This window comes from Misgurnus anguillicaudatus, chromosome 3 (genome assembly GCF_027580225.2).
Source record: "Misgurnus anguillicaudatus chromosome 3, ASM2758022v2, whole genome shotgun sequence".
Classification (NCBI taxonomy): Eukaryota; Metazoa; Chordata; class Actinopteri; order Cypriniformes; family Cobitidae; genus Misgurnus; species Misgurnus anguillicaudatus.
This window is the reverse complement of record NC_073339.2, coordinates 47,470,630-47,496,786: the sequence shown is the minus strand read 5'-3', so window position 1 is coordinate 47,496,786 and position 26,157 is coordinate 47,470,630. Positions and strand designations below refer to the sequence as shown.

The window sequence follows — 26,157 nt, the reverse complement described above, 5'->3', positions numbered from 1 at the left end:
AAAATCAGGCAGGATTCTCTGCTCTCAAACACTGGGGGCACAGACCCACTCGCAGGAAAGCTGCCATTTCTCTCAACTTTTAAAACCACTACAACCTGAATGAATGCTAGCATCGTGAAGCATGGATTAAAGTAAACAAAAGTAATATTCCTTTAACTGACACTTTATGTATATAGTAATATAGGCGAGACCAATTTTAAGGGAAGATGTTTTTTATGTGCCATTAATGCCATATTGAAGTCTCCTGTGGCATATATAGGGTTGCCAAAAGGTGGGCTACCACAGCAGTGCAAGTATGGTTTTGTGTGAATGCACAGTGTATTGTTTTAAGCCATTTGTCAAAATGATAGCTAATCTCCTAATTTATAACTCTTATGCCTACAACATATGGCAGGTTTATTTAAAAGTTTCTTAATTTACAACTTTACTTTTAACACAGATCTTTAATTGAACCATTACCTTTAATATCTGTCTAAAACAAAACATTTGTGACTTCTGCACATATTAATCTAAGTGTGACAAACTAAAAAAATAGATTCTGTAAGATTTAGTTTGCAGTCACCATCAAATACTTTAACAAATAAGTTCATTAAAAGGCTGTGAATCATGCATTAGAATGTCAAAGCAAAGTTGTAAATCCTTTTGGGGCATTTCAGATTAAGGCGAAACAGCTAAATAACACATTTATTTATCATATTTAATCATACAAACAAGCAAAAAAAAATGCAATTCAACACCGTTGTAATACAATCTCCCATAATAAAACCTTCATCAATTACCACAACATGAAAATTAGTCACCGCACAAGCCTAGTAAATTCACACACACACACAAAAAAATAATAGAATAGCCCCAGTATGTTTTCTCTTCAGATGTTCATGCATCAAGCTGGTACTGCTGTGATATGCCAACAAAACCTTACTGAGTTTACAATGCCTTTAATTACCAGGTAATATGACATTTTAATTTGGCCTTTGAAAACTTTTGCAAACTAACTTGTTTGACATTGCACTCAACCCCACTTCAAACATCATCTTTGAATTGGGCGTACTGGTGTAGATGGCGATAGAAATAATGTTGGCGCCTACTAGTGGTGTGGAGGAAACGGTTGTTATTTCAGTGTGAGAACAAAATTTAAAAGGTAAAATAATGGAATCAATTAAAAATACTGATGCTGAAGAATTATCAGGGTCAAGTCGATTGCGTCAAGCAATCACAACAGCTCTACTGGAATTGCACAATAATTGTATCAAGTGATGGGGTTATCCTTACCTTTATTCTTTTCTGCATCTGTGTCACTCTCCTCACCTCCTGTTAGAAAAAATTACACAATTTAAAAAGCTGAAACTATCATTTATATATCAAAATATGTAAAACAGTAAACACATTCGATTCACTGAGTGAAATTGCATAATAATTGTATCAAGCGATGGGGTTATATTTACCTTTTGTCCTTTCCAAATCATTGCCACTTGGTTGAGGTTCTGTTACAAAAAAAATTAAAAGCTGATCTTTAAAAGGACAATTTGTTTTTATTCAAAATTTTATATACATTTGTTTTCCCATGCCATGACATACTTATTGTGTTTCAGCAAATTTCAAGACAACCAATAAATCCTCAAAATATCATCTTAAAAATAACACAACAAATGTTCTTAATCAAAACAAGCTTACCATTGAACCATCCTACAATCTTTTGATATTGTTCACAAACAAATCCTGGGGTACAACAGAAAATGTCAAATTACATTAATAATAAGACATACAATTTTGCTATAATTACCACTTAATTTCTGTTTATGTATCTATTGAATATGTCTACTGTTGAGTACAAAAAAAAACAGGTAACACTTTACAATAAAGTTGTATTTGTTAACATTAGTAAATGTACTGTATTTGTTAGCTAAATTGAACAATGGGCAATATAATATTGTTGTTTAACATTTATTAATGTTAGTTATTGTCCATAAAGTTATTCATGTAAGTTCATGTTAAACAGTTGCAACTTCAGTGAATTAAGATTAAGCGCTGTGAAAGCTAATGGTTAGTTTGTGTTAAAAAATATGATAACTTGTGTTATTACATGGTGCTTTAAAGGGGCCATGTCACAAGACTTTTTTAAGATATACAATAAATCTTTGGTGTCCCCAGAGCAAATATGTGAAGTTTTAGCTCAAAATCTCATATAGATAATTTATTATAACATGTTAAAATTGACACTTTGTAGGTGTGTGCAAAAATTTGCTGTTTTGGGTGTGTCCTTTAAAATGCAACTGCTGATGAAATTCAAATCGCAATAATGGTGGTTTGTTGCAATTGAAACTCAATTGTGCTGTGAATTTTTTTTCTTTCTCTCTGCACTAAATTGCAGTGCTGTGGTTGGATAGTGCAGATTAAGGGGCGGTATTATTATAATAAGAGCTCCTTATGACATCATGAGCCAAATTTCATTGACCTATTTTTTCACGTGCTTGCAAAGAATAGTTTACCAAAACTAAGTTACTGGGTTGGTCTTTTTCTAATTTTCTAGGTTGATAAAAGCACTGGGAGCCCAATTATAGCACGTAAGAATAGAAAAAAGTCAGATTTTCATGTCATGGCCCCTTTAATTGGAATGGTTTAATTAATTGTTTAAAGGTCACGTTCTTCCTAATCCCATTTTTAAAAACCTAGCGAGTGTGTAACGTTGCTGTTAAAGCATAAATAATCTGTAAAATGATAAAGCTCAAAGTTCACTTCCAGGCAAAATATTTTCTTTAACAGAATTTGCCTTTCAAAGCCTACAGCGAACAGCTGGTTTGGACTACAGCCATCTACTTCCCGGTTTAATGACATCTCACAGCAAGAGTGTTTGACTAAACTCCGCCCAAAGGAAGCTAAGCTGCTGTCAAATCACAACACACTAAACAAACTACACAATCAGAACTCGATACGCATTTCTAAAGGAGGGACTTCATAGAACAAAGAAGACATCAGCCTGTTTTGAGGACAGTGAAAACAGCGCTGTACAGATAAGTAAAACCACATATTTTAAGCGTTAAACATGGACACATGTTATATTGCGCACTGTAAACACCCTTAAACCCTAAAGCTTCAAAAACACAGAAAGAACGGGACCTTTAAGATCAAAAACTAGAAGTGTAGCGGTATCTGACTAAATTTGTAAACTATAATAAAAGCAGGTAATAAATTTATGTAGCAGCTGAAAATAATAATACACCCTTATCCTATTCTGCGAGTCATCTTTACCACTACAGTTTAATACTTACAAATATACATAATTAATAACATATGCTATTATATATATATAAACCAAATTAGTGACGCATGACAAATGCGGAGGGTTGTTTTGCTCCACGCTCTGTGGCTCCGCATTCATCACTACAAAAAGGGTGTACACTACAATGATAGTCTCTCCTGAATGCAGAGTCGTCTAAGATTGTGCCGTTACCGAAAGCTAGTTATTTTCATTTGTAAAGTTTTGAATATCCCTTTAATGCCATTAGGAAACGTTTCATTCTCACAGGTTTGCACTTCCTACAATTGAGCTAATAAATATAAAAAAATACAATATTTCATGTCTATATGCTTACTTATTTTGCAAGTAGCCATTTAATAAGCGGGATAATGTGCAGCCAAGCATTTGTTATCATCTGTTTCGTGTCGTGGTCTCAGACTTTGTCAGAACATATTCTGCGATAACAACTGGGTGGCTGTACATTATTCCCTACTTAACAAATACAACCTTGTGTGTGTTACCAAAAAAGATATCCTGTAATAAAAAAGTATGTTTGTTTTACCGTGCTTATTATAGCTAGAGTGCCATGTCCTGTTTGAACTAGTCTCAATAGTAAAAAAAACAAAGAATTCTAAAAAAACAAATTTGTTTTAAAAAATTCATCACTGTTTGATAGTCAACATACTATCTGCAAAGAGCTTGAAAAAAAAACTGGAAATGTGCAGTAAATTACAGACAAGTTTCAAGACCTTATCAATTATTTTTTTAAAGAACACAAACATCTTACTATGAAAGTAGTCATGTAAGTGGTACAAGACGAAGAGAATGATGCCGATGATGATAAAGATGACACTAAATACAATCCCACCGATAGCTCCTCCACCGAGACCTCCTGAAGAAGCTAAACACAAGTTGTTAGTAATCATGGGTATTTCTGTTAACATTACAGCCAAAACATTAATCTAGTCTATCTGAACTTACAAAGTTTTTTAGAATTAAAATACAGCTTCTGACTCACTGCACACAAACATCATTAGAACATCTGACGCAGAAGTACCTTACATCTATGCTATCTATGAGCATATCATGTTTTGTAATAAATAACACCAAAAACCTGATGCATTCTAGTAAGGGTTAAAAAAAAAGTGAGGACATTGTGCAGATAGTGGACAGGACAGATGTAAGAGTTCTCAACGTTTCAGTTTTAAAAATAAGTGAGAAATGGCTAATGAATTTGCATTTTTATACTCAAATTCAAGCGACATCTAAACCCAAGCTTTTTAGTATAATGTTATGAAAAGAAAATGTCTGTCTTACCAGGTAGATCTTTCATACAGAGCGTATTGCTGGTTTTCTCATCCACTTCATTGAAGAGTGTACAGTTGCAGCAGACATCTGGGTTCTCGGTTCTACTGATTGTTATGGACTCTCCTTGTTTTCCCTTTGCCGGATTTGGGATAAGTGGATTTTTTCCTTCTGAACAAATCCACTTGATATTTTCATTATATTGTGATATAGGTATTATATTACAGTTCAAATATAATACATTAGGGTTCTCTTTTGTTTCCTCGTGTTCTAATTTTGGTTTGGTGACACCCTCTGTGAAGAAAACAATTAAAACTGCTTTAAAAGCCTACAGAGAAAACAACATCAGAATGAAGCTAAAAACAACTACAATACTATAATAATACTCCAGCAGTAGCTACTAATGATGAAGTGATGGTGATATACAGTAAATCAGAAGGAAATGCCATGGTACTTTTGTCATTTACACAAAACAAATGACATGATTTAGGAAAAGTACTGTACCACAAAATAACATTGTAGGTTAATTTCAGTTAGGGTTTACATAATAAAATACCATAATATATCATTAAAGGGATAGGTCACCCAAAAATGAAATTTCATCATTTTCTCTCTCTCATGTTGTTACAAACCTGTATACATTTCTTTGTTCTGATTAGGGATGTAACGATTCAACCGTGTGTCGCATCAAAAATGCCTGTCTGAAATCGATTCTGAATCGCAAGGCTGCGATTCTTTGTTTCATGCACAGCTTGTGTGTGTACTACGGCATTTGGTCAGTAGGAAGTCCTTATCAATCTAAAATAACGAGGTGGAGTCGTTTATAATGTGCATTTAAAAAAGCAACACTCGTTAAACAAAATCATTTAAACTATTCTTTATTATCATGAAAATACCTGAAACAAGAACAGTGATATAAATATTCCTGTAGACATTTCCTGGAATAGCATTCGTAATGCTACTTCTTCTGTGGCACAAAGGGAGTTTCTGCACGGGAACGCCCCCTGGCGTTCGGATGTGCCTGGATTTCACCGTAATTAATTCAAATTCATTCATTGAGAAAACGCGCATTTGCACGGTTAATCGTTACACCCCTAGTTCTGATCAACACAAAGGAAGATATTTTAAGGAATGTTTGTAACCAAACCGATCATAAGCCCCATTGTCTTCCATAGTAGGAAAATACCATGGCAGTGAATGGGGCTATCCATTTAAGTTATAGCATAAACATACAGGATTATGAATGCGGATTGCCGACTACATTTCCCCCTAGTGGGCGTAGTTCTTATAATAGTTTTGGGGTTGACAGCTTATAAAAACTTATTTCTGGGTTCTTTGGCTTGTTAGCTGTACATATTGTCACACAGCAGCTTTTAGGCTTTATTCTGTTTTTGTTATAAGCCAGAAATGACAAGGAGGCGGCCTCTCAAAGTCAATGAAGACGGATGGATTGTTTTCCCCCCGGTGGGCGTGGTTTTCAGGCTATGACGCGTTGCGCTCTGTCTCTATAGACCAGTTCAAATGATGTAAACAACACTGGTCCAGAAACACTTCCTGCTACAGTTTGTGACAGTTATTTTTTTATTTTACATATATTATTATTTTTAAGATGTTTGTTTAACTTCAATTAATTCAGGTTTATATGTTCTGTTAGTTTATTTTATCCCAACGTTTATCTAGTGTTAAAAAACGAAAACAGGAAGTGCTTCTGGACCAGTGTTGTTTACATCTTTTGAACTGGTCTATAGAAAAAGAGTAATTCCCACAAAAGCTTTAGCTGGGTTTTCACATGCAGTCACAAATATTACCATAGTGCTACCTAGACATTGTATCTTGTTTTTGTTTTGGACATGTGTGCAGAGGTGGGTAGTAGGGGTAACGGTACGCAAATCACAATTCAGTGCGTACCCCGGTTTTGAAGCCACGGTTAGGTTCATTTTCGGCACAGTGGGGGAAAAATGCAAACATTAAACTGCAGGTTGTTTATTACTACAAACTTTTTTTACAATTTGTTTACACTTAAACACTTTTTTTAAACACTTTTATTAAAATATAATATATATATATATATATATATATATATATATATATATATATATATATATATATATATATATATATATATATATATATATATATATATGATGACTAGTATTTTATTTAGTATTTTTATTTATTCCATGCAATTGTTTTATCTTTCCCGAAGTGTGTATGCCCTCAGACTGCGTCCTCTTGTGCATTCGCAAATCCATCAGCTCTCGCGCGCTCTCCAGAAGGTAACGCTTTGGTCCGCAACGCCCCGATGATCGCGTGCGCGTCTCTCAACAAACGATGCGTTGAGCTGGTTGTAGAGTGCTCATGGGAGATGTAGTTTCCCAGTGTCGCATTGCGTATTGTTTATCATTTCGCATAACTTAAGGAAACTACAATTAAAAAATTATATTCAACCTGCCAAAGTGGCTAGTGGGATTGGCTGTCTTACCCGCCACGGCCGAAATCTTACCCGCGTTTGGCGGTGTTAATGTCAAGCCCAGGTCATAATACCATAAATTCAAATATTACAATTCACTTACTGTCCGCAAAAATGAGCATTGGTTTGTGCTCTCTGGAAGAGAAAATCCCACTTGCATATCGTTGTTCAGCTCGTCTTTTTTGGTCTGTAAGTTACAACTTTCGGCGGGGGCAAAAAATTACGTTGCTGTGCACGAAACAGCATCTCGAATGCACACCAAAAGTTACCAGTGCTTTTGTAAGTGACGACAACGATGTGTGAACGATTGTGTTAAAGACCTTATAGCTGACTTGTTTTTAGCATCGCTGGAGGACATTGCATCGCATGCTTTACAAAAACAGTGCTGTACTAAAAGGTAAATTATAGTTCGCCTCAAAGTTTTTTTTATTTGTCTATTTATTTAATGTACAATATTTCTTCCCCAAGCTCATAAAATAAATTTGGGTCGCACAGTAATTGGCAGGGTCGGTCGGAAACCGGAACCAAACAATTTTTTTTATGCCTAAGCAGAACAATGACACTTTTAAGGAGAGGTTTGTGAAAACCCTGAAATTTAGTGCTTTTGCGCTACTTCTTTATCAGATCGGAAGTAACGAGTAACTAACTACTTAAGTAGTTTTTTCATCTAATACTTTTTTACTCTTACTCAAGTAAATAATTAGATTGATACTTTTACTTTTACTTGAGTAAATTTTTGTATAAGTACTTGTACTTTTACTTGAGTACAGATTTTGGGTACTCTACCCACCTCTGCATGTGTGATAGTTTTAACATAACAGCACAACAATAGCTTTGCATTGTAAGTTACATTTTGGTACTTTTGTGTATATGGACTTAAAATAACATTTACAGAACATTAGCAAGTTGTTATATTTACTCACCTTTAACAACCAAGCTGATTCTTTTCTCCTCTTTATTGTTGATCTCAATGGAATAGCTTCCAGTATCATTCAGCTGTAAATCTTTTATAGTGAGTTCTCCAGTGGGCCTATCGAGTTCTACACGATCCTTGAATTTAGGATTCAGACTTTCTAAAGTCTGAAAGTCATTGTCCCATTCAATCACCTTTATCACATCAGAACCTCTCGTATATTTCCATGTGATGCTGCTGTCTTTAAGAGGTGTTTTGTCAGGTTTAAAACGAACTTCATTGCCCACTATCTTCTTCTCATCCACCACCACACCTGTAAACACAGACAATTATGTTCTTATAGAGTCAATGATCAATAACAGCTCATTAAAGCAACACCATGTAATTTTTCAACCTTCATAATAAATTTTCAAGACTCTTGTATAGTACATCGACTTTAAATAGGTTGAATGACATGTCTACCATAGCCTGACGGGGTCTGTATCGCTTTTACTCGTACTTTAAAACTTAGGGTTTCGGGTAGTAACCAGAGCACAAAAAAACTACAAAATTCGACTGCTTTACGGCATACGTCACTTCCTCCACCCAATTTCTTTTAACGTGAATTTTGCTGGAGGCTACTTAAGGAGTGTAGAGAGCAACTTCTATTACGTGACTTTATGGCATCGTGTTAGTGTTGCGGACTTATGACACGGGCAACCTGGGTTCGATTCCCCTTTAAGGCATTTTTTTATGTAAACTCACGATCTTGATTCCTACATTAATGCGATCTTCTTTATACATGACAGCGATTATCCTGCATATAGTTCCCTGTATTCAGATGCTGCATTCACACGTGTTCACGTATTTCTTTTACTGTCTGTATTTACATTACAATCCAGGATGCTATAGAAGTCAAACTTGCTCAAACTCACACAGTGTAAAACCAAACAATATTCATTTACCAATCCCTATTCATTCACCAATCAGATCCGAGCGTTTCTCTCTTCCTCATTTGCTGCGTTCCGCTGTCACTCGCATGACGTATTACAAAGCGGCAGACCTAAACACATCGGTTTACTTGGATTTGGAGCGACAATTTTCACACGAAAGAGAGTAAAAAAGAAGCGCCATTGCAGAAAATCCTGGTGGCGAGGGAGAGAGAGAGACGATGCAACAATATTTGTTTGGGAAAAGGCAAGGAAATACTTCTGGTCATTTCTCAATTGGAAGGCTGCAGCCTCCGGAGGTCAAATATGCAGGCAGCATACGTCATCAAGCCTGGTTTATTAACTCTTTCCCTGCCATTGACGAGTATTTCCGTCTTTCCGCAATACCGCTATTATCCACTTATCCATTTCCGCAACTTTTTAAACCCGGAAGTATTGCCATATGGCAAGCTGCTGCATGTCCGTGTCTGTTTTAAATATCGCTCTGAATTGGATCTCTATGAAAAGTCTGTGACAAAAATGGAATTATCTCAGCTTTTTGCTCAAAATGTGGTGTTTTTGCAGAAACCCATAATTAAAAAAGCTGATTACAAAATAACTACTGAAGGTAGGATGAAACTTTTTTTGTTTGAAAGCAGAGGGTCTGTTCTTTCATTTGGTATATTGTATGTTTATATATTTGAAGAAGAACATTTTCTGGAAGGCATTAAACTTTTGTGAAAATCATGAAAAGCGCTGGCGCTGGCTGGCAACTTTTATAAAAAACGCTGGCGGTGAAAGAGTTAAGGTAAACTGAGCATTACATTCGCAAGTCATGAGCATACTGCAACAATTTATGATTAACTAAGTATTAGGGGTGTGACAAGATCTCTTGCGCGAGATTAAGTGTGTCTGGCGAGATTTCTTGTGTAAGTGAAATTCTCAAATAAAAGACTGCATCCTTCGAAGGTTGCATTTTTAAACTGCATTTACTTCATAAAGACTGTCTTATTAGAGACTACTAACAATTATAAAGTTTACTAATAATTTAGTTAATCGCAAATTGTTGTAATATGCTCACGACTTGCGAATGTAATGCTCAGTTAATGATCTGAAATAAACCTTAATGACGTATGCAGCCTGCATATGCGACCTCCGGAGGATGCAGCTTTCTGTTTGACCCTTTTAGGGGCCAGTCACACCAAAGGCGTTTATGGCAGTTGCAGGCGCCTTTTTAAATGATATTCTGTGGGCATGGAGCGTTTGCGCGCTGTTTATGCGCGCTGAGCGCCTTGCGGTTTTTGCAGGTGGCCGCAGCACGCGCCTTTGAAGGAACGCTGAGAGCGAAGAAGCGCCCGACGTCATTCGCGTCTTTGCATTGTCCACTTGAATGAGGGGAGATGCGGGCCTTACGTTGTGGTGAGGGAAGTTTACAGTTGCTTTGAAGAACCGGACTCCACTCGCTCACTCTCTCCTGCGTGTTTGTGCACCTCTCACCCTCAAACAAGGTCAGAGCAAGCGCCCTCTTTTTAAAGTTTCTGCTAATATGACAGTTAACAGCAAAAGAGCGCACGCTTCAATATTTGATTGACAAGACAGCTGACTAGGTGGTTGCCTAGCAATATTAAAAGCCGCGTCGACTCGCACTGCTCTTTTTTAAAAAAGGCAGTGCGTCGCGCCTTGCGTTTCCAAGCGTTTAAAGCGTGGTTGGTGTAATTAGCCTCTTACAGTGCATGCATTATATTCTGTCTTTTACTGCATTTGCTTTTTTGTTTGGGTTTCCAATAATGTTCGTTTGGGAGCTCGTATGAAGTCTGAGACGTGTTGTGTTTGTCTGTTGATCAGTGTCAGATGTGAAGTCTCAGCAGATTAAACCATCACAGAGTTTACATGATATAATGTCTGCATGTTTATTTCTATTGTAAAGAAATGGACGTATATTAAATATTCAAATGGATTTAAACATTGTCTGGCTAAAAAAATAATCGTTTCTCTCCGTCTAAAGTGAAAGTGAAGATAGCGTCCGCGAGACGAGTCAACTATCTCCCCCTGCAGGCATTTGTTATAATATATACATAATGCTTTTTATTTATAGACCACAAATGTAATGTGTTTGTTAATGTAATGTTGTTTAATGTAACTTGGTTTTAATACTTTATTTGAACCAATTATTATTGCATCTTCATTTAATTTTAAAGGCTACTGCTCACTTGGGTCTATTTTTATTACTCAAAAATAACAAATTACTTCATTATCAGTTAGTAAAATAATTGTTAGGGGCAGTCCTTGATTACTTAAAGGGGCATTCAGTAGGATCTACCCCCATCTAGTGGTGGAATTGTATTTTCCATTCAAACGAACAGTGCTTACTAGCTCCTCCCCTTTCCAAATGCGTGTTTCAACTACGGTAGCTGTTATGTAATCACTGATCTCCTTGTCCGTTGCAGCTGGTTCACGTGTTCTGAATGAAAACGCGTTGGTAGGCTAGTGCTTTTTGTCCCTCTCTGTTATTATAGTTTATCAATACGGCGGAATGATATGGATGCCTCCTTGGACTTACCCGTTCAATGTAAGTAAAGAGGAGAAATTCTAAGCTTACAAACAAAAGTCAGATCACTGGCAGAGGTCATTTGACACCAACGAGGACTTATTTATGAATGAAGACATTGATTTTGATTAATAAGACACTTAAAATCCTACTGATTGCCCCTTTAAAAACATTTAAAAATAACATGATTTCCAGTTTCTTATTCATTTATTTTATCATCGAGGGTTTCTTAAAAAGTGTAAAAATCTCATCTCAGTCTCATTCTCATGAACCCAATCTCGTGTCTCGTCTCGTGGATTAAGTGTCTCGTCACACCCCTACTAAGTATAATAATAATTGTTAATATTCTGAAATAAGACAAAAATTGAAATCCGCACACTGAACTCACACAAAAATATATTAATTTATTACATCGAAGTGACGTTTCGGGCTACCACCCTTCTTCAGACTTCACTTCGATGTAATAAATTAATATATTTTTGTGTGAGTTCAGTGTGCGGATTTCAATTTTTTTCTTTTTGAGTTGTATTTTCTGGATTCCGGCACCTGCCAGTGTTTGGATGTGCGCGTCTCTCTCTTCAATAATATTCTGAAATAAGACAGTCTTGATGACGTATGCAGCTTAGAAATACGACATCCGGAGGCTGCAACCTTCAGATTGAGAAATGGCTTCTGCAACGAGGGGTTCCTCATCAGAAAGTTGTAACATGACTGCTTTTGTACCTGATGCCTCAAAATGTTGATTGTTTAGCGTTTTAAAGGTTTAGTTTTAAGTTTAGTTAGTAAGGTTGGCCAGTTCTTTTCCTAAGCGACAGTGCTGCGGCGCTTGTGGCCTCTAGGGGCGCTAGGCGTAAAAAATACATGTCTAGCGACCCCTAGTGGCCAAATAGTTCAGTGGTGTAGTGATGGTCGTTTTCGAAGCACTGCTTCATGACGCTTCGAAACATTTAAGAATCTTTTGTTTCGAATCAGTGGTTCGGAGCTTGTTTCAAACTGGCCCAAGTCACGTGATTTTAGCAAAAGAGGCTTCATTACGTCATAACTGTTTCGAAATGTTTCGAAAACCCAATGGTTCACCACTAGGGGGAGTTGATCAAATGACCAAGTGTCTAATATGTTTAGGTGAACTCCGGTCAGTTTTATTATGCAAGTTCATAAAAAATTTATCCTTCTGTCTAATAACACTACCATTTTGTCTACTTTTTGTTAGACCGATTTAATGACAAATATAGCTGGTAAACAAAGTCATAGTAAAGCGAATCATCCTCCTGTTGAAGCTCGGGGAGGATGCCGCTACCAAAACCAGCAATGCAAGCTTGAGAGAACCACCCCTGACAAATCTTGCGAGAATCACGACTTGCTTTACGGCAACGACGTCACACACGTTAGGCTTGTTCGACTTCGTGTGGCGCTGCAAGAACCGACCGCCGGATGATGTCAAAGTACCGCGAGAATGATCCGAGACGGCACTTTGATGTCATCCGGCTGTCTGTTATTGCAGCGCTGCATGAAGTCGATCAAGCCTATAACAACAACTGCACGCACGAATTTGAGACGTGAGGCTAAACGATTTAAAAGTTAAGAAAGCGGGTTCGGAAGTGAGTAGGAAAAGGAAAAGAGAATCTGACCGCGTTAGGAACCGGACAAGAGTCCCACTCGGTCAGGTTTTTACTCTTTGGCGTGAGCTTAAAGACAGCACTGGATGGGATGCTGATCTGGCGATCTTGTTGATGGACTAGTAAGTAAATCTCTCATTTGTAAACTTGTTTGCGGTCTATGTTGTATGTTGTTGGCTTGCTGTAGTATGTCATGCGATTATCATGACAACAGTTGTCAATATCTCACATAATTATCAGGACATAAATAAGCCTAGAGGTTGTAAATAGTGTAAACATGCACAATTTGCAACTATTATGATAAATAGCAATAATCATGTATAACATTATAACGAACAATGTTATGAGATAATGCAACGTACACAATTAACTTTATCATGGCATTTTGTAATGTTTACTTGTGATTTAGCTGCAATCATCTAAAAACATTATAAGCTAGCAAACGCGGTACTTTATTATTATATGCACTCTACACTTGGAATAAACTTCTTATTATCCTATTACCATAATCTGTAGTTTAGTAGACTATGCAGTAGCCTAATATTTGTATGAAATGTGAAACATTACCTGGTCATTATCTTTGAAGTACTAGAGTGGGAAATTACGATAGTTGCAAGTATTCTCCAGCGACTCTAGGTGTCGCTGTTTGACAAAAACGCAGAATTGCATAGAGCGGCTTTAATGAGTTAAAAGAGCCCACCCCGATGTCTCTACGATGTTCTGATGCAAAGATATAGCTCTTGCAAAAACGGTTGATAAGGTATTTTCATTGGTTGCTGGGCGATATGGCCTGAAATCCATATTGCGTTATACATTGCAGCCTCTTGCGATAGCGATATGTATTGCGATATAATAATTTCAATAGACTCGTTTCAGAACAGGTTAAATAGACCCTTACAAAAGCCAAACTGCTAAAAAAGTAAGTAAAAGTAAACCGTTATGGCAGATTAGTCTTGTTACCTCTCTTAGCTGGAACTTTTGCCTGACACACTATACAGCAGGGGTGTCCAGACTTTTTTGTGTGGTGATCTACTTTTAAAATGATAAAGCTGACAAGAGCTATCTGCTAAAAAACAGTTAATTATTTTTATAACACTAAACACTTTAAATGCTTGTGGGGACTATACTGCATTATATATATATATATATATATTGCATGTTTCACAATTACTAGACAATAATGCCAATTTCGCGCGTGGAGCAGCAGTTAACTTATGTAATTTATGGCTTAAATCTGTTTTTTTCACTAGTTCCTCTGTTTTGCTGACGCTTTCATCCATGTTTATTCGGGTGCAGCTCGTGGCTCTAAAGATCGCGGGTAGATTGTGTCATCAACACGCATTATCGCGATAGTGCAATAGATTTAAAATCTCTATCGTATGCCAATTTTCTATTGTTTATATTGCATATCGTTTATATTGCCCATCCCTACTAGGGAGTGAATTGGCATTCACTATTAATTATACTCCAAGCCATGAAAGGATTAATGCATGACGACTCATGGTTTTAGACGTACTATTGTAGTAGTTTTAGGCAAAAAATTACATTTTCCTATCTCAAAACCACTAGGTGGCGCAATAACGAAATCATGCATTCAAACTTGGGTCATTACTGTGTTACATCTAGCTAGTTTTATGACTATACACTTTAGTTTAGTAAAGAAACAGTTGTATGAACATAAAGATTGCTTGATATGAAAGGTTTTGTTCAATTATAAGACCAACTAGTGGTGCAGGGATACCATTTTTTTTGTGTGGCCTCAGACTCAGTTCATACATCAGCGTATCAAATCTGGTGAAAAAATCTCTTCGTTACGAAGTTATAACCATTTATGTGTAATAAACACAAAATTTAAAGGTAATTTTTGTTTTTTGCTATTTTCTGCCATTTCTGATAAAAAATTTAATATAACGCCAATAGAGTTTTTTGTTCAGAAGGTAATGCATTGTTCTTCCTATGGTGTTTTCGAGTCGATCGGAATAACACTCACGGAGATATTTGAGTGTTTTTTTAGGTGCTATTTTGATGCACAGGGCAAACCGTAAGGCGAATCCTGCCATGTTTAGTTGGACTATTCAAAACTCCAAGGAAACAAGTCCCGTGAAAATACATTGACCGCAGCCAAAGTTATAGGCATATAATACATTTGGCTGACCACTAGGTGGGGTTGTGACGAAGCTCTGCATGCACCCTCAGTTCTTCAATGGCATCACGACTACCAAGTGTCGTGGCAGCTGACATAAGTTTGGCGAAGATACAGCCTATAATCAGTTTTTTGCGCTCTATGTAAAATTTGTTGACGCACTATACGACAAAGGATTGGTTTATTGAAATTCTTTTAATAACTTTTTGCCTTAAGTGTCTGTAAAGGCTACATCCTGATTTTGTGGCAAGTTCACAGAAGTAGGTTTTATGAATAATTCAAAATGGCTGAAAATTTTTAATGACGGAAAATGACGTCATAGGGTCCAGGCAAATTGGCTTGAGCCAAGGAATCAGAGAATACAATCATTTTATTTCTAAGACTTACGGGTCAAAAGTTATAAGCAAAAACATAAGTGCAATTTTGGACTGTTGGTGGTGCTAGCGGGTTAGAGGTAGAGACTCCAAATTTGCTGTGGAGACTTTTGGACAGTCCTTTATAAGCGTGCCAAATTTCATAACTTACCCATGTACGCTGCTATGGGCTGCCATAGACCACAATGGCGGAAGAAGAGAAAACTAACGAATACAATAGGGGTCTTCGCCCATTCTGGGCTTGACCCCTAAAAATGTGCATTATTAAAAGGGTAGTTAGTTTTAATGATTTGTTTGCCCTAAATAAAACTAAAAACACATAATACACTTTTAACTATGTACATAAATAAGTCAAATAATTTTTTAACATTTTAATACAAATGTTGCTATTATTTTGTAAAAAAAAGTGTTAAATGTTTGGACATATCTGCTTTACACTATTTTGACAAGCAGGGGTCGCCAGCGTGTGTGTTGTTTCGAGCTGCTTCGAAAAACTGAATTAATTTTTGAAGCAATTGGTTCAAAGCTTCGAAAAGCTGCGTTTCTCCCATCACTACCACGGTGTGCCTTTAACAGAAAACATCATATAGCACCTCAACATGGTATCTTAGTGATAAAATTCTGCTAAAACCCATCACTCACAGCCTTCAAAAATAACTAAAGACACATCTTAAACAATTCCTAACTTTAAATTGTTCAACTTTATTATTATAAACAACATATATTAACATATTTCAAAAAAAATTCTAGAGCCTTTACAATTTTACATTGCTGCAAAGCATCTTTACAGATAAAAACATTTTACCACAAAGAGTAAACAGTATACACGTTATTAAAGCATAACTAAACCCCTGGGGCCTACACCATGAAGCCGGTTTTTGTGGATAGCCAGGTAAGTTTAAGATTAGTTTGCACCAACCCTGGGTTTTAGGTAGGGCTGCACGATTCGGAGAAAAAATCTAATTGCGATTTTTCTGATCAAAATTGCGATTCGCGATTTAAAGTGCGATGCATTAGTATATAATAAAAGAGCTACATCCAGGTTTGTTGTGGTGGTTTTAATAGCACCAAAGAAAGATGCTGTCCAACTGTTTATTTAACCTCTTAAACATTGTACCAAGCTGCCCGCAGGAATCCGCCCCTCCGCAGACACACCTCAAAAAAATCCAAGAACATTTAAAAAAAACACAATTTAACAAAAATGTATTGAAAGTTTTATTCAAAACAACATACAGGCCAATGTATTTTGGCTGTCACTACAACAATGCTTCTGACAAGCAAATGTTTAGTTTTTCTTTTAATCATAAGACTATACTCATCTTGTTTTACTTTTCAGGCATCTGTAATAAATGTAAATATATTAGTTATTAGAATCTATGATTTCACATAAGCAAAAATACAAATAAAAGACTGCACAGTCCTCACTGTAGGATTTTACATGCGGAGCTGCAGAAACTTGTTCAGTTAAGAGTAAGGAGTGATTTTAATTTTTGGTGTGTAATAAACATTTCTGACACAGAAAGCACCAGGTTACTGTCACTTTAAGACACAAGGCAGCTTTAAAACTGTTCTGCTTCAATATACTGATAAACATCCAGCTGTTTATGTTCACTTAGACAAGAAAGAAAACTTAAGTTTAGTGATCACGCGTGTGCTGACTGCTCTCTGTGTGCGCGCTTCATGAACTCTCGTGCCTGTAAATATTCAAAGCGGTGCAGATGTGCGCGTGCAAGAAAGTATAATGTACCTCTTTCGTCTGCTGCGTTCCGGGCAATGAAACCGAAACCTGCTTATAGTCTGATGAGGCGCGTGTCATTGTTTGCGATGCATGACGAGAAACGGACGTATATACACCTTTCTTTAAGTCCAACATTACACAAAAGGGAAATGTTTTCATGCATTTCTGTCCTTTCATTTGCTGGTTAATGAGTTATAATGGGTTTTAAAAACATTCCGCGTTGTGCAGTTAATTCCATTTGTATGCATTTCGCGATTCTGTCCGTGTTTTCCGCATCGCTGAAATCATATGGCCGTACACTTTGTTGAAGAGTTGAACTGCTGCTCGCTCGCGCTCATGTTTTCCAAATGGTGTTATCTGACGTGTAGTCAGCACCTCAGTGTTAATGCACTCTATTGGTTTAAACTGCATCAAACGTAAAATGCGCATGAAGCGAACTGTCAAAAACTGCGTACTAGATGATTGTTATATTTATTTTAAATCGAAATAATCGCAGCTCTTGCGATTCGAAAATTGCGTCCATTCACATCACGATTTCGGTTTAAAAAACGATTAATCGTGCAGCCCTATTTTTAGGTACCATGAAAGTAGCGCCGCTTTAATCGGTGTTCGTCGCCATGGTCGCCAAAGAAATATTTAGCTGACTTAACTACAGCGTCTCCGCGCAATTTTTAATTATTTGTATTTTTTTATTGAACATATTCCAATATAAACATTAAGGCATATTCCCTTTTTTCCGTGTTGATACCGCATTTAAAGGGGGGGTTTAATGCAGAGATGGGGACTCGAGTTTGAGACTCGGACTCGAGTGCGACTTAAGTCGCACACACAGTGACTTCAGACTCGACTTGAGAATCGACCCTCAAAGACTTCAGACTCGACTCGGACTCGAGCCGCGCGACTCGTGAACTATGTTTATTTTTAGGAAACGTCTGATGAGCTTGCTGTCATAGCTCCCTCCGTTACCTACAACCTGCCCACGACGTAACACGTGACGTATCTGCTCCACTCGCGCGCCCGCGAACATACATGTCGAATGCACCTGCAGGCAGCCGCTGCTGTGGCATTCATCTAAAGCTTTGGGTAGTGCTGTGACGGATCCGCGGTTCGGCTCGCATGCGATTTGCGGATTAATATGCAATTTAAATAGGGTAAGTTTATCATTGTTTCTAAGGCTTGCAATTGTTTAAATGGTTAAACAAACAATTTAACCGCAAAAAGGCGCTCAAGTGAGCAGATTTCTGTACGCACATGCGGTTAAATGTGTCCGGTCCAGCTCCAGTCAGGTCCAGAGTTGTGCTACTTTGTGTCATACTGTAGTGTAGTCCATTAACATACATTTGCTGAATAGAGCAATGAAAAACAACGTAACGTTTTTATGTGAAGCGACTGCTGCATCTTCTTCCTGAATTCGCCCTCTGCCTGTGTTTGAGCACGCGTTTAGTGCCCTCAGTAGTGCACATACAGAGAGAAGTGTTTCAAAAGTTAAGCCAACATAAAACCTTTCTTTTCTGGACAAGGCACATACACGCAAAATGATCTCACAGTATTCTTTTTCTAATAAAACATGTTTGTTTATGTCTTAAGAAACCAGTCAGAAACCAGTCAGGGCTTATTTGTTCTTAATAAAGAGACAGTAACCTCAATTAACCTACTTAAGTCTGTGTCATTTATGTTAATCAAACAACTCAAGACAAACAGAAAATCACTTCTATTGCTCAACAATAATAATAATAATATTTAATTTGTACTATTGCTCAATAATAATAATAATAATATTTAATTTGTACAATAAAGACAGTGCTATTATATATTTAATTTAATTTCTGTACATAATGCTAATTTTAGACCTTATTTAATGTGCAACTATGTTCTTTTTTATATGTTTATAATTTCTTCATTTGTTGTTATTAGAGTTTTATTTGTTACAACGAGACTTGAGACTTGACTTGGACTCGAGCTCAAAGACTTCAGACTTGACTCGAACTCAAGCTCAGAGACTTGTGAGCATCTCTGGTTTAATGGTATTTTAAGCATTCTGACTTATTAACACAGTTATAGAGTTGTTTCCTCATGCTAAACGTAGGCAAAGTGTCAAAACAGCAGTTGGACGTGTTACAGAGTATTTTTTGTGGCGTTCGTACAAGTTTCTGCAAGTTTTTTCGTTTACAGTTCTAACTGACGTTTCAGGGGTTTTCGATACGTATCACTTCTTTATATGGGCTTCCACCGGAAAACTTCCCCCGAAAAAACCCCGCCCACCCGTCAATCAGCGGGAGACGCCAGAGCTGCTAACAGCTTATCACGCCACTCAGCTTTGTTTAATTTCAAAAGTCAACAATGGCACGAAAGAAGAAGTGTGCTTTTGGATGTAAGGAGAAGACATCCAGCCTTATGGAAACAATAGATATAGTTTATTATCTGGGGTAGCAGCGGAGTTTTGCGTGTGTGTTTGATGCGGTGGATTTTCCCATCCGGGTCATGACGAGTTGCACGCGGTAAGTAAGACTTCTGTCTTATGTTGGAAATAGTTGCGTGCATTTTATATAAATGACACAAACATGTAGTGAATCATAAGTTAAAACAGTGTTGTTTAGTGTTGCATGACTCGTACTCACTCCTCCCGCGGTATCACTCCTCCTTCTTCATTTTTTGTACGTTATCGGAAAGATTCTGTAAAGCTAATCTTTCTTTTATAAATCTGATTAAACTAAAGACTCTTCAGAGATATAAAGGATGTCATACTACTCTATAGGTACTCCAGATTAACATCAGAAATGCAGGAACAACGTGTGTTACGTGAGCTTTAAAGAAAAAAAAGGAGGGCTTATACATCGAAAGCAGAAATAAGTCTCAGGGGTCTCCGTGCAAATTGTTAGAAGAGCCCTTCGTAGAGAGAGCTTTTAGTTTTTCCTTGCCCAGTTATTTGTATGAAATATCTAGATTTCCCACAGAAGGGATCTTATCTTTCTTATCTAGCCTCACATAAGAAATGTATCATGTTGAATCCGTGCCCTTACTGTACCGCAAATGATGTGTATTGCGTTGCGCTTTTTTGCAAGTGGAAAACACGGTTTGTCATACCATGCGCAAGGTGGTCCTCACACTGTAGGGCTACATTAATAGCTTCATAGTATTTCCCGGACATTTCCCGACTATGTCTTTAAAAGAGGGCTTTTTAAAATTCCCTGTAAGATCATTAACAAATTTAACAGTGTACATTAACTTAATTAGGGATGTCCACATTGACCGTTACCGTTAACCGAAGGTAAGAATGTATGACCGATTAACATTATCAGTTAAAAGAAAAAAATATTTGTTAATACATGGTGCGTGTCGTCATGAGCCGAAAGACATTTCGCCACTTTTCTATCTATAATTTTTGAATGTCCTGTAAATGACACAAATTACTGCTGCCCTTACGGTCTGATAAAGTAATCATTTGTATGAGAAATCATTTGTATGCGTGTTTGGAAGCTCGACGGAGACGCGCGCGTGTCCGCACAAGATGACGCGTCCGTCTCGCATACATCTGGACAGACGTTCGCTGATGGCCTCTGAACCTGACCATAAACATCTCTCTTTTTGCACAAACGGAGAAAGACGACACAAAAGCAAAACTTTCTGAAAAGAGTCCTGCTTTAGAAATGACCACTGTGGTAGATGAAACAGAGACAATCTGCCCTTTGTGGATATTAATCCTCGGGACTGATCGCGTGCTTTTTAATAAGGTAATATTGCGTGAATATCTGATAATGTATGAATCCTGGTTCTGTTGATCTGTCGCAGCTGTTTGCACGTTCAAATTAAATGTTTTGTTTTTACTAGTTCACAGACAACCGTCAACTGTATTTTTACTCAATGACAATTTCATATTAAAATCTTATAAGTTAACGGTTAATGTTCGGTTTAGAAGCTACGGTTGTCGGTCGGGAAAATTAACTAATATGAGCATCCCTAAACTTAATAAAAGCATATTTCACTTTGGCTAGCCTGTCTTAATATATTATACAATGAAGTATGTTAATGTACATGTTATATATATTAAAAAGAGCAGAGGCAGTATTATTTCGCTCTTGAAACAAATTTTTATAATCTTCATACTTTTGTATAATTAGCTTATGCTCCTCCGCTAAAAAAAATACACTGCTTGTATGTGCTCTCTCCGTTTTCTATTCCGATTGGTTGTTCGGTGTCGACGTCACTCTTTTATGTGCACGCGCGGGTAAAGTAATCATAGCCTAAAGATCAAAGCCTGAGTTGACAGAGAAAGTTGATAAACCGCTTCATGGGACCAATAAAGCCTGATTGCATCAATTTGGTTTTGTCAACTCAAAACCAATCCTGTAACCCCGAGTTTGTTCAGCTACCTTCATGGTATAGGCCCCTGGTCAGAGCCTGACTCCACCCACTGGCAATATTTGAAAAATGCAAAAAAAGTGGGCAGATCCCAACGGAGATAGAGAGGACGAACTAAGCTTGTACCAAGTGTGTGGTGAGATAATAACAAGGGCGTGGTGAGCTTGAACCTGCTTACGTCACAAGTAATTTTTTTGGACCCAACATCCAATAGGAAAATTCAACTGCAGTAGCCACCGTTTAACCTGAAGAGGGCAGCACTCAGACGTTTTTACACCATATATTGTAGTATTGAAACACTCAGAGATGTATAGTAACGAAGTAGAACTACTTCACTACTGTACTTAAGTACTAAAAGACAGTATCTGTACTAGTGATGCTCCGATCGATCGGCCGCCGATCGTAATCGGCCGATAACGGCATTAAATGACGCGATCGGCACTCGCTAAATTTGCCGATCTCATGAGCCGATTTTTCTGTTTACTTTTGTCATCATAGCATTCCTGATGCGGCTGCAATTAGAGACCATTTTACACAGTGCGAGCATTTTGTAACCCATTGCTAATGTGTGACGTGATTTCCCTCTCTGCCTTTACAGAGATATGCGTTTTTTCTATGAGGACGCGCAACACACAGATCTCTGCTACAAATGAACAGCGTATACAACACATATCTATCGCGGACAATTGCATCCTCGTGCCGAAAGTTTATTACTTGCATTCGTTTTAAAGTTTTGAAGGTTTAAACATCCATTTTCCTCACAGCTGCTCTTGTTTGCGGACTATGAGGATGCGCTCTGGTCCTCAGCGCAATGCGTCTTCACATCCCTATCAAACAGCGTATACAACACATATCTATCGCGGACAATTGCATCCTCATGCCGAAAGTTTATTACTTGCATTCGTTTTAAAGTTTTGAAGGTTTAAACTTCCATTTTCCTCACAGCTGCTCTTGTTTGCGGACACCCGCCGCATGCATACACAGCACCCTGTCATCAGTGCACGTGAAGAGAACGATCTCTCCCACGTCTTAAAGCTACAGTATCCTAATTCATCTCAATAAAATTACTCTCTGCTCATCAGTGAAGAACTGTTGTACTTCATTCGAATGCGTATATATTTAATTCATACAGTAAAGACTGTGAAGTGTTTTATTTTAATTACTTTTAACAGACATAAACCTTTTTAAAGGCATATTACATTTCTCTTTGCAAGAAGAAATATTTGTTGTGCTTATTTATTTGATTCTCTATTAAAACAATAATATACCTAATTTATAGTTAGTTTCATTTCTACAAATGGTGTAAACTCTGCTAGATTATAGATAAAAGATTCCCATTCCACTGCCATTCTGTGATCGGCACTGATCGGCGATCGGCAGATCATGATCTTGGTGATCGGTAATCGGTGATCTGCCCCAAAAATGCTGATCGGAGCATCTCTAATCTGTACTCTACTGAAGTATTATTTTTTTCTCCTACTTCCACTTTTACTTCAGTACATATTTTTGATGAGTTTATTACTTTTACTCTGATACATTTTTCATGTGCTGCATAGTTACTCGTTACACTCAAATGTTACGAATCATTCCAAACCTACATTATCACTGCCGGAGTGGTGATACACATTAGAAACACACACATCGTGGTCTAAACCAATCGGAGATAGTGAAGGGCGACCCCTCACTCCCTCTCACTCAATCACAAATATGAGCCGCGGTTGTGGACAAATGTAAAGCGAAGAGAGAACCAAAGTGCGCGAGAGAAACAGAGAGAGAGAGAGAGAGAGAGAATGCGCAAGAAAGGGCGAGTGTGCGTGAAAGAAGGAAACCTAAATTCATTGAAACACCTTGTACCTTTACCTATTACCATTATATCGACTAATATTTTATTAATTCTGAATTTTCTATCGCCATATCAGTTAAATTAATCTGAATTATCTGAACATTCCTGTCCTTGTACTCCTGCTACAGCCAAAGGAATTGTGAGTGTCCTTTAGCTTAAACATTTGAAATAATATAAACAATATTATATAACAAGTTCTTTCTGGTTTAAATAGTACTGACAAGAACAAAGTTTAATAATAATCGAGTGCTCGTATCGCGTTAAGAATAAATGGTAAACCAATAGTAACATTATAGAAGTATAGTTTTATTAACTTTTGCCTCGCGCCAAAACAATAACAACACAAAAGACACTAAATATGAATAAGACAACAAGTAATAGTTTGATCATGACACCAAATACTGTTGATTTGATCTCATTTTGACCATCAAAAACAAACAAGGCCAAAATGAGAACCAGGGAATCCCTGTCAGAGATGTAGCCCAGAGAGGGCGGTGGTCAGCGGGGCGAGTGAACACTGACGTCCGCTCATGCTTTGGTTCTCATACGTACCGAATCTCACTAAGCAAACGTTCAAACAGGCGCTATCTTTACTAATGGACTGCAGATTTAAATATAATACATATACATTCTCGACTGAACTAATCTTAAAACTACACTTTGTGACCAAGAAACGTTAATATAAAGAAACGCCTATCCGTCCACTGAGTTATTGTGAGATTCAAAGCATCCGAAAGTGTTACCTGTCATTATGGCCGCCCTCAAATCCGTGGCGGAAGAAGTAGTTCTCAAACAAAGAGGCTTTTAAAATAACTCTGTTGTTGTTTTCTAGTTTTCGTTTTTCAAACATGTGCCGTCGAACTGTTGTATAAAAGCAATATCGCTCTCGGAGTCGTGTGATATAGCTCTATATCATCACGGCTGTGATTGCCTACGGCCTCGTGCCTCTGGCCTAATCACAGACGTGATGATATAGAGCTATATCACACTCCTACTCGAGCGATATTGCTTAATTATATTCAAACTTTTGACTGTTTTAATAACTACATTACACAATTCTTGTACTTTTACTTTCAGTATACTTGAATAGTATATTTTAACATAAACTACTTGCACTACTTAAGTACAAAACATGTTTTATACTTTAGTACTTCCACTTAAGTAATGTGCTTAAAGAGCACTTCAACTTCTACTCAAGTCACTTTTTTGATAGAGCACTTGTACTTTTACTTACGTCTGGGTCCATAGTACTTTATACATCCCTGGAAACACTTTATATCCAAATGTAAAAAAAAAACTTACTAAAATCAATGAACAGCACTAATAAAGCATCATTCTTACAGATCATTAACTAAAAAAGTTGGTTTAGTGTTTAATTAATTACTCTTTAAAAATATATAAGTATGAAACTAATCAAATGTATTACAAATGCTCTTTTATGCTGTTCTCTATAGCCTCAGTACACATATCATTGTAGCGTATACTGTACTCATTAAAAAAATCTGCTAAATAAACGCATAAATAAATGTTATTATAGTTATACTATGTTATATTCTTTTTGAGTCTCGTGCAAAAATTATGGTAATCATTTAATACAGTGTTATTACGGCAAGATACAGTCTATGCACGCACTATCATGGTGTCACTGTACGTTAGCATTGGTTTGGGCCTGTTGCTAACAACGTCTGATAAAAAGTAGTACCTACGACTGCTACCGTAAATAAGTCATATAGAGATAACAATAATGACTAGACAAACAGTAAATTGAATCTGTAAACTAAACTATAATATTAGAGAAAGTTAACGTTAAATGGTTTAGGTTTAAAACGGGCCGCCGCGCCCTCCCTCAAGTTTAAAGTTAAACAGAATAAAGAGCGCTAACCTGAAACAGCGATGAACAAGACCACCTGCAGCATGTAACAACATCCACGCGACATCTTCATATGTATTTAAGTTTGTTTACTTTCAATCTTATCAACAAATCGATATTACATTCTAATCAAGAGCGGTGAACGCACACCATCCATGCAAAATGCGGAAGCGAGTTTCTAACGAAAACGAAACCCCAACGCCCAGCAGCAGCCCTCCGCCATTTTGGGGTGAAAGTCCAGTAGCTGCTTGCTGTCGCCATGGAATTATCAGCTGTTTAAGAAATAAACAAATACAATGTTGACAACACAGAATAACGTACTATCACTAGTAATCTACATTCCCATTAACTACTATAAGATAATAATTAAAGAGTTTTGCATATAATCCCTTAAACGGGTTTTTAGGTAAGGGTAATCGTTAAGTGTTTCATGACAGCGACCCCGGTTTGTTGTTATAAAATACTATTGTTGCCATGCAGACGCAACAAAAAAAAACTCTATGGTTTTCCTGCAACACCCTTAAGTTTAAGGGAAAAATAAGGGTGAACTTAAGGGAAAATTACACTTAAGGTGCTTTATGCAACCGGGCCCAGATCCTTCGTTTTTTTCTACAGACTTGGTGTCTTCCATAATTTTTTCACAAAACCTTAAATTTCTAGTAGAAGCCTTGTCAGTTCTATTACAATAATTATTTTTTTAAGTTCAAGCATTAGCATTATAAACACTACATTAATAACAACATATGAAATTAAATTAAGGACATTCATCAGAGAATTAGGAATGTTGAACAACAAATATAGATGGGTTGCTCTGCGACGTCATAACTGCTTG

At 37.1% G+C, this 26,157-nt stretch overlaps 1 protein-coding gene across 1 annotated transcript; it reads right to left on the bottom strand.

Moving 5' to 3' along the window:
- Positions 1-1,407: 1,407 nt before the first annotated feature.
- Positions 1,408-25,524, bottom strand: LOC129445093 (CD48 antigen-like). Its single transcript, XM_073866273.1, has 5 exons — positions 25,338-25,524; positions 7,937-8,239; positions 4,556-4,837; positions 4,026-4,139; positions 1,408-1,484 (listed from the first exon to the last, which is right to left on the bottom strand). Exons 1-5 carry the CDS (start codon positions 25,396-25,398, stop codon positions 1,423-1,425), a joined length of 822 nt encoding a protein of 273 aa, XP_073722374.1. The 5' UTR covers positions 25,399-25,524; the 3' UTR covers positions 1,408-1,422.
- Positions 25,525-26,157: the final 633 nt, after the last annotated feature.

Bases quoted from the DNA above. Each gene is read 5' to 3' on its own strand.
- LOC129445093 (XM_073866273.1), bottom strand. From the start codon at position 25,398: ATGAAGATGTCGCGTGGATGTTGTTACATGCTGCAGGTGGTCTTGTTC. The intron at 8,240-25,337 runs GTTAGCGCTCTT...CTGTGTTTACAG, and splicing joins CTTGTTCATCGCTGTTTCAG to GTGTGGTGGTGGATGAGAAG. The intron at 1,485-4,025 runs GTAAGATGTTTG...TTTTTGTAACAG, and splicing joins CTTACATGACTACTTTCATA to AACCTCAACCAAGTGGCAAT.